The 14,300-nt window shown below is 38.7% G+C and overlaps 1 protein-coding gene across 1 annotated transcript; it reads left to right on the top strand.

The window, feature by feature from the left end:
- The first annotated feature begins 3,356 nt into the window (after positions 1 to 3,356).
- LOC140739582 (protocadherin gamma-A6-like) lies at positions 3,357 to 6,226 on the top strand. Its single transcript, XM_073067979.1, has one exon. The coding sequence runs from the start codon at positions 3,507 to 3,509 to the stop codon at positions 5,889 to 5,891; it is 2,385 nt and encodes a 794-aa protein (XP_072924080.1). The 5' UTR covers positions 3,357 to 3,506; the 3' UTR covers positions 5,892 to 6,226.
- The last annotated feature ends 8,074 nt before the right edge of the window (positions 6,227 to 14,300 follow it).

Here is a 14,300-nt window from a genome sequence, read left to right as displayed (position 1 = left end):
CTACTGTGGGAAGCGAGGGAAGAGATTGCTGAGCCTATGGCAATGCTCTTTGCATCATCAATAAGGACAGGAGAGGTTCCCGAGGATTGGAAGTTTGTGGATGTTGTCCGTTAGTCAAGAAAGGAAGTAGAGATAGGCCAGGAAATTATAGACCAGTGAGTGTTATTTCAGTGCTTGGTAAGTTGGTGGAGAAGATGCAGAGAGGCAGGATTTACGAACATTTGGAGAGGCATAATATGATTAGGAATAGTCAGCATGGCTTTGTCAAAGGCAGGTCATGCCTTACGAGCCTCATTGAATTTTTTGAGGATGTGACTGAACACACTTATGAAGTTGGAACCACAGATGTCAGGCATATGGATTTCGGCATAGCATTTGATACCCCATCCAAGGCTTATTGAGAAAGTCAGGAGGCATGGGATCCAAGGGGATATTGCTTTGTTGATCCAGAACTGGTTTGCCCACAGAAGGCAAAGTGTGTTTGTAGACAGGTCATATTCTACAGGGAAGCCGGTTTGCCAGTGGTGTGCACCAGGAATCTGTTTTGGGACCCCTACTCTTCGCGATTTTCATAAATGACCTGGATGATAAAGTGAAGGGATTGGTTAGTAAATTTGCTGATGACACAAACGTTGGGTGTGTTGTGGATAGCGTGGAGGACTGTCAGAGGATATAACGGGACATTGATAGGATATAAAACTGGGCTGAGAAGTGGCAGATGGAGTTCAAACCATATAAGTGTGAGGTGGGTCAATTTGATAGGTCAAAAATGCATTCGTGGTAAGACTCTTGGCCGTGTGGTGGATCAGAGGGATCTTGGGGTCCGAGTCTATAGGGCACTCAATGCTATACGCAGGTTGACTCTGGTTAAGAAGGCATACAGTGCATTGGCCTTCATCAACTGTGGGATGAGTTTAGAAGCCGACAAGCAATGTTGCAGCTGTATAGGAATCTGGTCAGACCTCATTTGGAGTACTGTGCTCAATTCTGGTCACCACACTACAGGAAGGAAGTGGAAACTATAGAAATGGTGCATGGATATTTACAAGGATTTTGCCTGGAATGGGGAGCATGCCTTATGAGAATAGGCTGAGAAAACTCGGCCTTTTCTCCTTGGAGTGATGGAGGATGAGAGGTGACCTGATAGAGGTGTACAAAATAATGAGTGGCATCGATCGTGTGGATAGTCAGAGGATTTTTCCGAGGGCTGAAATGGTTAGCACGAGAGGGCATCGTTTTAAGGTGCTTGGAAGTAGGTGTCAGGGGTAGGTTTTTTTTGCGCAGAGAGTGGTGAGTGCATGGAATGAGCCTCCGGCGGCGGTGGTAGAGTTCGAAACGATAGGGTCTTTTAAAAGACTCCTGGATATGTACATGGAGTTTACGAAATAGAGGGCTATGTATACGCCTAGGTAGTTCTAAGGTAAGGACATGTTCGGCACAGCCTTGTGGGCCGAAGGGCCCGAACTACGCTGTAGTTTTTCTGTATTTCTATCTTTCAATGTTTCTTACTATAGTGGGTTGTTGATCAGCTGGTTAAATGGGCCGAGAAAAGGCAAATTGAATTCATTTAAAATGCTTTAGTCGAGATTAATGATAGAAAAGAAAAGATGTTTTTTTAAAACATCAATATCGAAACATGGAGTGAAACGTGCCGTTTGCCTCATGGCTTGCAATGTGCAGATGTCGCCAGGTTTCCAGCATGAACAACATAATTTTTCAATGACTGATTTTTTATTGACTGAATTGTCTTTGTTACTTACACCGTTCACATGATGAGTTTCCGTCTAAATGTGCTAAGTGCGATTTATAGTAATTTGTAATAAACAGTATGCATGCGGAAAGAAACTGAGCACTTGGAGGAAAACCCACACAGTCATAGGACAATTTACTAACAACTGACACACGATCTAACCACGCTCAGTTTGGCCGAACAACGCCTCATAAATGCGTTTGGGTAGCCGCAAACATGACGGCATTAACATCTGTAGTTGTAATTCTTGTACTTCCTCTGTTTTCTATTTCGGCTACTGTCTTACCACCTCTCTCATTTCCGATAAGATTCCTTCATCCTTTAGCCCTCTATTTTTTCCAACTATCGCCTCCCAGCTTCACACTTCACTCCCTTCCCCAACCCACAGACATTCCCCATCACCAAGATTTACCTCTCACTTGACAACCTGTGGTACTTCTCGTCCCACGCCGTCTCATTCTGCCTTCTACCTCTTCCCCCTGCTGGAAGGTCTGGGCCTAAAACCTCGAATTTTCATTCCTATCAATAGTTGCTGCCTTCAGCATAATGTGTATTCCGTACAGGTAGATGCGGGAATTGAACCCTGATTTTTCCATCGCTAGCACTTAAAGTTTTACCCCAGCCGCTACACTATCGTGTTCTGCTGCAGTTTGTGTAGAACAGTCATGGTAGGCATTTCACAGTGAACAGCAGTGTACTTGAGAATGTTGAATAACATATTAAGAAGCCATCATATTAAGTGATTTAGCCGTGTTCAAGCCGGAATCCAGCACTGGAGGGGATGTGTTTAAGGTGGTAGTCGGGGGTATGGAATTTACAATCCAAAAGCAGCATATACTCGTTTGTGGTCCACATTTGGAATAAGCTACCAGCAGAAGTGTTAACTTGAACTTGTAATGATTGGAAATATTTTATGGGATTTGACCCAAATCCTGGACAAATGTGACGAGCTTCTTGGTTAGCATTGATAGATTTAGCCTTTTACTGTGCTGCATAACTGTATGACTTTTAAAATGATTATATGCCGTTGTGGAATGCAAGATGACAAAAAGGGAAAAAATATATTTTATTAACCATATTTCTAAACATACCTTTATTAGGTACAGATACGTCATTTTTTCTTCTGTTCTCACCAAAAAAAGACAGTTTGTGCAGTCCTGGCATCTCTTTTGTTCATTGGGTATTCATTAAGTATTATTAAGTGTTCATTAATATTGCTATTAAAAGGTGGAGATGTCCAAATGGGATCGACTGGTGGTTGCTTGAACTGGATCAAACATATGGTCTCAAATTTTGTTGATAGTGCAGTGGAAGTGAAGCATTTTGTCTATAACTGGTATTTGATATAAAGTGAAGCACTACCTTCGAGGACATCACTCCCAAAATAAATCGAATAGATTATTTATCAGAAGACGATTTATAGTTGTACACTATTAAATACACATGAGGCCAGTTATGCTTTAAGAAACGTTGATGTAGTTGTTGAAAAGGACCGGTTGTGTCGCTGTGAACCAATAACAAGCTTAAACGCAGATGTGGATCCATCAGCCCTCCCATATACCACAAATAAAGATCAGAATCGACGAGAAAACGAGTAGTACGCGTAGCACTGTGGATGCAAGACAAGAAAGACAAACGTGTTGACTTTACGCATTAGATTGTTATATTGTTGCAACTGTAGCATTTAGTGGTAAGACGAATTTTCCGTTTTAAATTACCAGAAGCCGAGATTTGGAAGACAATTGAATAAAAAACAATGGCGAATTCGGTGCTCGATAATGTCATTGCGTTCCGGAAGATTGCTTTCATGATTCTGGGATGTATAACAGGTCGGATTTATGGACAGATTCGCTATACCATTCCCGAGGAAATGGAGATAGGGGATTTTGTTGGAAATATCGCTGAAGATTTGATTTTAAATATACCACAACTAAAGGCTCGAAAAGCTCGGCTAACCTCTGATAATGGCGGACAGTACATGAAGGTAAATTTAGATAATGGGATTTTGTCCATTCGTGAAAGAATGGACAGGGAGCTTCTTTGTGGGACAGTAAGTGTGTGCACTATTACTTTTGAAATAATACTAGAAAATCCTTTGGCGGTGTACCGCGGGGATGTGGAGATTATTGATATAAATGATAATGCTCCCGTATTCCGGGACAGCATCATTGCCTTGCAGATGTCAGAAGCGGTTACACCCGGAGCACAATTCCCGCTAGAGAGCGCAGAAGATCCGGATGTTGGATTAAATACAGTTGTTTCGTACACAATCAGTTCCAATGAATATTTCAGCATAAAATCGCAGCGAAGTGAGTATGGAGTTGTAAATGCCGAGTTACAGTTACAAAAACCATTAGACAGAGAGCTGAAGTCAGCTTTTCAGCTGATCCTTACTGCGATTGATGGTGGGATACCAAACAAATCCGGTACAACTCAAATCCTCATTACAGTGGTGGACTTCAACGATAACCCACCAGTATTTGATCGTGAAGTTTATAAGGGAAACATAAAGGAAAATGCCCCCCAAGGTACATTGGTGCTGGCAGTCAAAGCAACTGATTTGGACGAAGGCTTGAATTCTGAGCTAACATATTCTTTTAGTAAGTTAACTTCTCCGAAAATTCGTGGGTTGTTCAGTTTGGAACCTCATACTGGGGAGATTCGGGTAGAAGGAGAGCTAGATTTTGAAGGAGTGAACAGTTATACCCTGAATGTCCAAGCTTTGGACCATGGATCACCTGCAATGGGAGGACGCACCACGGTGATAATCAAAGTAACTGATGTAAACGACAACGCACCCGAGGTAAAAGTTGGATCAATTACCAACAAAATTGTGGAAAATGCTCCACTTGGAACTTTGATAACGCTTATCAACGTAATTGACCGCGATTCTGGAGAAAATGGACGCTTTCACTGTGACACTCCAACGAACGTCCCCTTCACACTTCGAAAGTCATCAAGTAATCATTACGAGTTAATTACCAATGGACCTTTGGACCGTGAAGCTGTCGATGAATATAACATAGCTATAACATTTCGAGACTTAGGAACACCCTCACTGTCCACAAATAAAACCATCAATATTGTAATTTCAGATGTGAATGATAACGCACCACGGTTTTCTCAATCATCGTACAACATATATGTAACGGAGAATAACTCCCCGGGCACTTCTCTTTTCGCAGTGACTGCAAGTGATCTTGATATGGGCCAGAATTCTTATGTATCTTATTCCTTTCTCGGGAAAATTAATCAAGATTTTTTAGTAACCAATTACCTCAGTATTAACTCTATGAATGGTACAATTTACACGCTGCGCTCTTTTGACTATGAGCAACTGAAAACCTTCCGCACCTTTGTTGAAGCCTGTGATGCTGGTGTGCCACCGCTAAACAGCACCGCTACAGTGAATATTATCATCCTGGATCAAAATGACAACTCACCGGTAATTGTTTCACCTTCGGCACAGCCTGCATCATCAACAGTGGAATTTGTGCCCCGAGCAGTGGGCATTGGCTACTTGGTCACCAAAATAATAGCAACTGATGCGGATTCTGGGCAAAACGCACGGCTGTCTTATCAAATGAGAAAAGCTACCGATCCCAGTTTGTTTAACATTGCAAAAGATTCAGGTGAAATTAGAACAATGCGCAAAATTCTGGAGTTAGATGCTACTTCGCATTCGCTTCTCATCTTGGTTATGGACAATGGACAGCCAATTCTCTCCAGCACGGTTACAATTCATATTACAGTTTTAGAGAATATCACTGAAACAGTGACTGAGGCCGGTAACTTAAGGAGCAGTTCTGAACAATTCACTGATTTAAATATTTATCTTATAATCATTTTCAGTTGCACTTCCGTTCTCTTTCTTGGGCTTATCCTTCTACTAATTGGCTTGAAATGCAAGCAAAATACGAGCACCTTCCAAGACTATAATACTTCCACTTGTGCAGATTCAAACTATACGTTTAATAGAACACCTGCGATGCAGGAAACTTTACGCTATCCTGGAACTGGTCGTTTAGTCCGCGTGACAGATTCACACCATTACTCTGTGTGTCTGTCTCCAGAATCAGCTAAGAGTGAATTTCTCTTTTTGAAACCACGCAGCGCACCGACGTCTCAGGCTCAATGCTAAACTAGAATGATCGGGTAAGGTCATGATTGACTTTTTGGTGAAACATTAAATATATTCATGATTGTGAATCGTGGTAAGCGTTGTCTTTAAGGAAATATCTCGCTTCTGTATTTGTTTATTTTTACTTACGCGCGATGAATTACTGTATGTGGTCAAAATAAAATTCCCCTTAACTGTAATCCCAGCGACCGGAATTGGTGTTGTTTCGGCATGCAGCGAAGTCTACGACCAGTCATTGAATGCACTCTATAAAGCTGTGCATCAAAAATCGAAGGTAATTTTGTGCATGGATCCAGATCTCGTACTTCAATACCGAGCATCACATTGAAAAGCATTCTGAGAATCCATATCAAGTCGCGCATTGGGTTCTACTTCGTTGTTTATGGAGATTTTTTTAATATATAAAAAAACTGAATGTGACAGTATTCGTGGTAAGGTATCTGCACATTAAAGAAATTCCGAAAATTTTATGGAGTTGCGAGATGAATTCTGCTATGTATTTTTTGGAAAACTTGTTTCAGAACAGACTAAATGTAACAGCATAGTAGAAGAGCAAATGTAAGTCCTAATTATTAGCGTATTCTGCCTTTCCCTTATGTCTTATTGACACGTGATGCAGCAATGCATTACACAGCGCAGTGTGCATGAATTATCATACCCAAAGAAAAGGTCCATTGAGCCTGTAGATCCAGATTTTTGCTGATATTCTACCTGAACCTGGCTCAACGTCATCGACGTTTTCCTCTGCATTAGAGTTCATGAAGTGTAATGCAAATATATTTGAATGCTTTTAAATCCATCCCGACGTTCTACATTTTCCTTTACATGAACTATATAAAATCGCGTTGCCTGCATCAAAAAGTGACAGTCTCAACACCTATCGCCCCCTCCTCACAGTCAGTGCAATTTAATCCTAGGATATAATAAAGAGCAACACACACAAAATGCTGGTAGAACACAGCAGGCTAGGCAGCATCTGTAGGGAGAAGCACTTTCGACGTTTCGGGCCGAGACCCTATAATAAACAGTTTGCATTCACTTTTGTTATGCCCCCGTCACGTTTATTTGATCCCTGTACTGGAATCGTCAACAACGATTTGTTGGTTCTTTGTTGTCTACGTTTGAAGGAATGTGTTGGGAATAGTGTGATGTTTGTTTTGCGCATCAATACTAGTAAACCAAATTGTACCAACATAGTATTTTGAAGTGGAATTAATTAACTGGTGGAAGAGTGATGCCAGCAAAATTATTTCTGCATTCACTGGGCCACGTGTTGATTGAATTACCAAAGGAAGCAGAATCATTATAACTTCGAATGTAACTGTAATGCACAAGGTTTCTTCTCCGAAATGTCAAACCATACAATTCTTTCATTGGACGGCTACACCTTCAAATCTGAATATTCCTCCTTCGGTTTTAGGCTGCATTATTCAAGGTGGTCATATTCAAGATGTTAAAATCAGAGATCATTTGTTGTGTGAAAATCGTATTTAAATGTATAATTTCATTTTGTTGAGGGACAGGTGCGTGTTGCAGGGATTGTACATGGACTGATGTTTATCAGTTTTGCACGGCTTTAATCATCCTAGCACAGGTGCTTCATGTGGGGAAATATAGGAATAAACCGGAATGCTGCGGTTAACACAAACTCTTAACCACCTGGCTGCATTTCTCTTTTTTTTTGTATGGTACATTAAGTCCTTCGCAAGATGGAATTGTGAGCCCATCTAAACCTACATTTGAAAATTAATCTAAAAAAGTCATTTCCTAAACGCCTTGTCTTAATGACTTTCCAATTTAGTGTTCTAAAAATATAGGAATGTTGCGAATGTAGCCAAACAGAGTGACTTTTGTGTACATCAACTGCTCTGAATAAGGCAAGCGTTTGTGCTGCTGTCATTGATACGAAACCACACTTTTCCACATGTCGTATAGGAAATATGCGTGTCTGTGTGTGTGCATGTGTTTAGTTGTTGTCCCACGTCTTTGTAAACTTCATGATCAAGACAGCGATCGCATTTCTTTCTATTCTCTGAGTAAAACAGAGGCCCAGTCTGCAGCGATTCCGATGTGCCAATTCATGTCAATAACAACTGCCACGAACTGTCAATAACTACTGACCAGGAATTAAGGACAAGTAGAACTGGTTGGATGTTGTGATCTGTGGAAAGGTCTACTTCGTGGCAAGGTCTAAATAATGCCGGTAGGAAGATGAGGAAATGGGGAAGCACACAGATTCTTAAAATCAATAGAAACACACGAAATGTTGCAGGAACTCACCAGGTCAGGCAGAACCTATGGAAAGGTATCGACGAGTCGTCGTTTATTCATTTTCAGGATCTTGGGCCGAAACGTCCACTACTTACTCCTCTCCTTCGATGCTGTCTGACCTGCTGTGCTTCTCAGCATTTTTATGCGCTATACCACATTATGATTGCCACAATTTAGCACTAGAGGCCTCATAAGTTAGCTTAAGTTTTGACAAGAGAATAAGACATTACACTGAGAATACACTGAGAATGAGGACATAAAGTCTGAAGGGCTATGACGCTCGGATAATTTGAAGAAGGAGAACTAACTAAGGAAGGGCTTGAAAGAGAACTGTCCTGTGAACCAATGCTTGCTTGCGTCATTTATTTTTCTTCTTCCTTTTTATTGATTTTTTTTTCAAAAACAGATGCATAACGGTCATAATAGTACAGAGGGAGTGAGATTATATTGTTGGCAATTAACACATGAGTAAAAACTATAGGTAACACCATATAATAGACCTCCCAAACCCTTGATATAAACAAGATACAAGAAAAAAATGAAAAGATGGGGAAAAATAGACAAATTGAAAAATCAAAAACAAACTAGACTAAACTAAGCACAACTAAACCTAAACTTAAAAAAATAACAAGCTGGGCTGTTCTATTACATCAAAAAATATTAGTGTCGTCAACTCCGCTCCTCTGCTCAAATTAATGGGTAATATAAAGGAATCAGAAAAAGTCAAATTACCTTATGTGAAAGCATTGAATAAAAGTCCTCCAAGTTTCTTCAAATTTAACCAAGGAATCAAACGTACCACTTCTAACATTTTTTTTTCTAAATTTAAACAGGATATGGTTTGAGAAAACCATTGAGATGTAGTAGGAGGATCTATCTCTTTCCAATTCAATACAATAGATCTTCTAGCCATTAAAGTAGCAAATGCAATCATCCGCCGAGCTGCAGAGGGGAGATCAATCATTAGTAAGCCTAAAATTGCAGTAATAAGTTGAGGTTGTAAATCAATGTGCAAAACTGTTGAGAATTTATCAAAAATATCTTTCCAAAATTTTTTCAACGAAGGACAAGACCAAAACAAATGAGTCAGACAGGCTACCTCAGAGTGATATCTATCACAAATCGGATTTATATGTAAGTAAAAACGGTCTAACTTATCTTAAGACATAGGAACCCTATGTACCACATTAAATCGAATCAACGTATATCTAGCACAAATAGAAGAAAAGATAACTAATTGAATTTTTTTCCCATTTCTCTAAAGCTAAGGAAAGTTGAAGTTATTTCTCCCATTCATTTTTAATTTTATCGAATATATCTGTCTGTATATTCATAATCATATCGTAAATTATTACTATTAAACGCTATTGATAAGGGTTTAAACCTTTTTTTCCATGATATCAGTTGGATATGAAATCGGAAAAGTAGGTAACATCGGTTTTAAAAAATCTTTGATCTGTAAGTATCTAAAGCATGTGATCTGGGCAAATTATATTTATTAGATAACTCTTCAAAAGACTTGAATCAGTTATCTAAATATAAATCACGAAAACATATTATACTCTTTGTCTTCCAAACCAAAAAGGCTTGATCCATGAGAGAGAGTTGAAAGAGAAGATTAGATATAATAGGACTTGATAAAATAAATTTATTCAAGGCCAAAAATTTACGAAACTGAAACTATGTTCGAAATGTATGTTTAATTATTGGATTAACCATTTGTTTATTCAATTTAGAAAAAAAAAGGAAGCGAGGTCCCTAAGATGAAAGTCAATAAAAATTCTTGTACAGAATTACATTCAAGATTAACCCATTGTTGACTGACGTTAATATCCACATCTTGTGTCCAAAATATTAAACATGGAATATTAATTGCCCAATAATAAAATATTAAATTTGGTACCTTTAAGGATACATTATTTATAGATAGAATACCACAATATTTTTATGGTGCCTCTATTTCCTTACTTCCTAAAAAAAGATAAAGGTCCCACTGAATGCGCATCATATAGGCCTATATCCTTATTGAATGTAGATTTTAAGTTTTTTTTTCAAAAATAGTGGCAACTATATTGGAGAATATATTAGCTTGAATTATTGCGGTTGATCAGACCGGATTTATTAAAAACCGCCATTCGTCCTTTAATATTAGGAGATTAATGAATATTGTTTATACTCCATCAGCTAGAACTCCAGAATGTGTTATTTCATTGGATGCCAAGGAAGCGTTCGATAGAGTTAACTGGCTATACTTATTTAGTACGCTTGAGAAATTTAATTTTTGCCCACTATTTATATCTTGGGTTAAATTGATATATTATGCCCCTACGGCTTCGGTACTTACCAATAATATAAGATCTCCTTTTTTTCAGTTGTTTCGGGGCACTAGGCAAGATTGTCCTCTTAGCCCATTGCTATTTGGTATTGCCCTGGAACCATTAGCTATTGGTATTCATGACTCACCTTCTATATTTGGCATTTCCCGCGGAAATATGATACACAAGTTATCATTATCTGCAGATGATTTGTTATTATATATTTCGAATCTTGAGAAATCCATTCCTGCTGTCATATCCTTGCTCGCTCAGTTTAGTAACTTTTCTGGTTATAAATTGAATCTTAATAAAAGTGAACTTTTCCCTTTAAATATGCAAGTTCCAATTTATAGGCGTTTACCATTTAGAATGGTTACGGATTATTTTACTAATCTAGGTGTTAGGATTTATTTAACGTCATTTTTTTTTACCTTTAATAGACAAGGTTAAACAATCGCTTACTAAATCGCCCTTACAGTCTATATGATTGATTGGTCGAATCAATGCTATTAAAATGATATCTTACCTAATTTTTATATCTTTTCCAAGCAATTCCAATCTTTATTCCCAAATCCTTTTTTGATACTATTGATTCTAAAATTTCGTCATATATATGGTAAAATAAAAATCCTAGGCTAAGTAAAAAATACTTGCAGAAATCCAAAAAGAACGAAGGCTCGGCGTCATTTATTCTTAAACTGCAATAGAAGATTATTTAGAGGTAATGTTGATATTTTATAGATCCACGTTTGAACTGCGGGTTGGAATTGTTCAGTTTTAACAACTTCGTTGTAAAACTGCAGATTTCAGAAACGACGTCAAAACCACCGATTTGATTTTCAGAGAAAGTGACTTCAGTGTCACTTGTTGAGTTCAGATTTAAACACGCTCAGATCTACATCAAAGCAATAGTTCCCAGAGTGCACTTAGTTTAATTTATAATATGCCAGGAGCAACAGTCCCAGGCTGTTAATGAATAAGTTAACTCCCGTGAATTCAGAAGAGTGTGCAGATCTGGAAACAGCACTAGGCCGTTGCGATGCCGACGTATCCATCTTTTAATTGACTCTTCTATATCGGTGAGACCCGACGCTAATTGCGCGGACCCTGTCGTCGAGGACTTTCGTTCTGTTGGACTTAAAATGTGGGATATCCTTCAGGTTAGCCTTCATTTCGGCTTTCAGGTTTCAATTCGACTTCCCATTCCCATGAAAACATATCTGTCCATGGCGCTCTTCACTGCCACGATGAAGCCATATTCATCGAGGAAAACTGTGCATATTCAACTTGAATGGATTCCGACCTAATGGCCTGAACATTGATTTGTACAACCTCCGATAATTACTCTCCCATCCTTCCTTGTTTTTCATTCCCCATTTTGATATCCATTCACTCTCTCTTCCTCTCGTTTGCCTATCATCTCGTTTTGGTTACCCACTCCCTTCACTTTCTTCCGTGGTGCAATATCTTCTCCTCTATTGTCTCTTGTTCAGCCCTTTACCTCTTCCACTTATCATTTTCCAGTTTCATACTCCTAAGCCACTCAGCCAACTACCCCTCAGCTGGCCATATCTATCATCCGCCATCTTTTACTCCTTCCCACGCTCCACATTCTTATTCGAGCTATAGCTCATTTCTTTCCAGTCCTGATGTACGATATTGGCCAGACACGACGGCAGTGTATTCTCCTCCATAGATTTTGCCTAACCTGTTGAGTTTCTCCTGAATTTTGTGTGCGTTACATGAATATCTGATCTCCTCGTACGTATTTTCAAAATGTTCCACTCTTAGGTAAGAACTTTAGCGATGCTTCCTTTTGCTCAATCCGTTACACTTGAAACATCACAGGGTAAGGTACCGCAGCCGTATGTTAATCAATAATGATCCAGATTTCTGTACTAAATCTAAATAAGAAGCTGTAAAATTTAAATTGAGTTAATTATCCGGAAATCCGAACCAACGGCAGATCGTAATGTTGTCTACCACAAAAATACAAGAACCTGTTACAGAAATCCACTTCTTCCATTAATATCATTCAGACAAAGAAATTTATCAGAGGCATTTGTTATGGTTTGTTGAAACATTTGCAGCTTCGTCTCCATAATGTTATCTTTTTTTTTCCATATGTCATGTTACACCCTACAGAACGAGCAGACCAGTACGCCTTTTCAGTTTATTACCCGGCTTACTTCACAACTGTCAGAGCATAGCTTCTAAAATATGACCAAATAAATAAAGATTTTGTTCAAGCGATATAGCTACCAGGTTGGGATTGAGCATGCCAGTGTGTGTCTCGGTTGTAAGCATTTGTCCCATCTATGTTCAGGAAGCTGACATTGCAAGGGTTTGGCACTGTTACGTTTTTTAGCAGCATATACCAACATTAAGAAGAATATTAGCGGTTGAGTAGTTCGGGAGAGCATAGTTTCGTTTGCTGCGCGAACAAAGATATGTATATGAAATAAGAGAGTCGTGTCGATCAGAGCAACGGATTTACTCCCTCTGATGAATTTCCCCTACAAACCGCAAGGTGGCGCGACAGTAACTGTAGCTGACTCTCGGGTTGCAGGGAACCGTGTTCTGTCATTATTTCTGCAGCTGCCTGAGAGGAGTTTGCACATTTTTTCCTTTCGAGTTTCCTCCAGATACCGAAATGCGTATCTGGGAGTTAATTCTCTGCCATAATGCAGATTAATTTTTCATATATGAGCTGATGGTCAAGTATAAGTTGCAGAAGTACTGCAAATTTTGAAGACAGAGAAAGAAGCGTAACAAATGAAATTGCCTCCTACTTCTTACAACCATCATCGGAGCCGTGGAAGTCCATATGTTATTAATATAATATTATGAATATAATAACCCGGAATGGTCTTGTATATTAATCAATTCAAGGGCAAACTGGACATTGACAATAAATGCTGCCTTGCACCACAGTCCCGAAGAAAAATAAGTTTTCCGAAGATGAATAAATAATACAGATTATATAGATAAATGAGCAATATTGAGCAACCAATTTATATTTCATTACTATTTCTATACGAATGAAACATGACTACCCTACGTTACGATCGTGATATACAAAAAAAACATTCCGTTAATTATCATGCATTCTGCAAGTCACTATAGCAATACTAGTTTTTGAATGTGTCCTTGGTGTAAATGTTAAGCCTCGCCCTTTGATTTTATTTCTGACACTGACTGGAAACATCAAGCGTTCAGTGCTTCTATCTTATGACATAACGTTTTTCCCACTAAATGTTATTTGCTGTCATTCAGGTAGTTCGTTTACGTTCTCTAAACTCGGAAACATCAAAATTGCTAATGGTCCGCATGGTTTCCATTGTTAATTTATCTCAAATATGTTTTTATATAACTGAAGGGGATGGAAGATGGACATATTTTACTCTTTCTTTTTAATTGTATTGGCAGGTCCACGTTCATTGCCGATGGGATAGTTTGTAGTCAAAGGATAGTGATGGAATAGTTTATGAATTCCCTTTCATTATAATGTCTTGATAATGAATTAGTTAAACAAAATGGCCGTCTTGTTGCTTGCAATAAATGTGCGTGCACCACAGGTGAAGCATGTCATTTTAACAATAGCTGTCATTTAAAGATTGGATCTTGACTTACTAAGAAATATCTTGCAAGATAAATTAATTCTCTAATATGTCAATTTATTGTTGCACACTATTAAATATCAAGGGAACAGTCTAGCTTTAAGAAATGTTGATTATATTTGTTGAAAGGTCTGCCTGTGTCCTGTGAACCAATGAGAATATCAAACGCAGAGACAGATCCATTAGTCCTCCCACATATAAAC

This window comes from Hemitrygon akajei, chromosome 15, assembly GCF_048418815.1.
Source record: "Hemitrygon akajei chromosome 15, sHemAka1.3, whole genome shotgun sequence".
Lineage (NCBI taxonomy): Eukaryota > Metazoa > Chordata > Chondrichthyes > Myliobatiformes > Dasyatidae > Hemitrygon > Hemitrygon akajei.
This window is presented reverse-complemented; position numbering and strand designations above follow the sequence as displayed.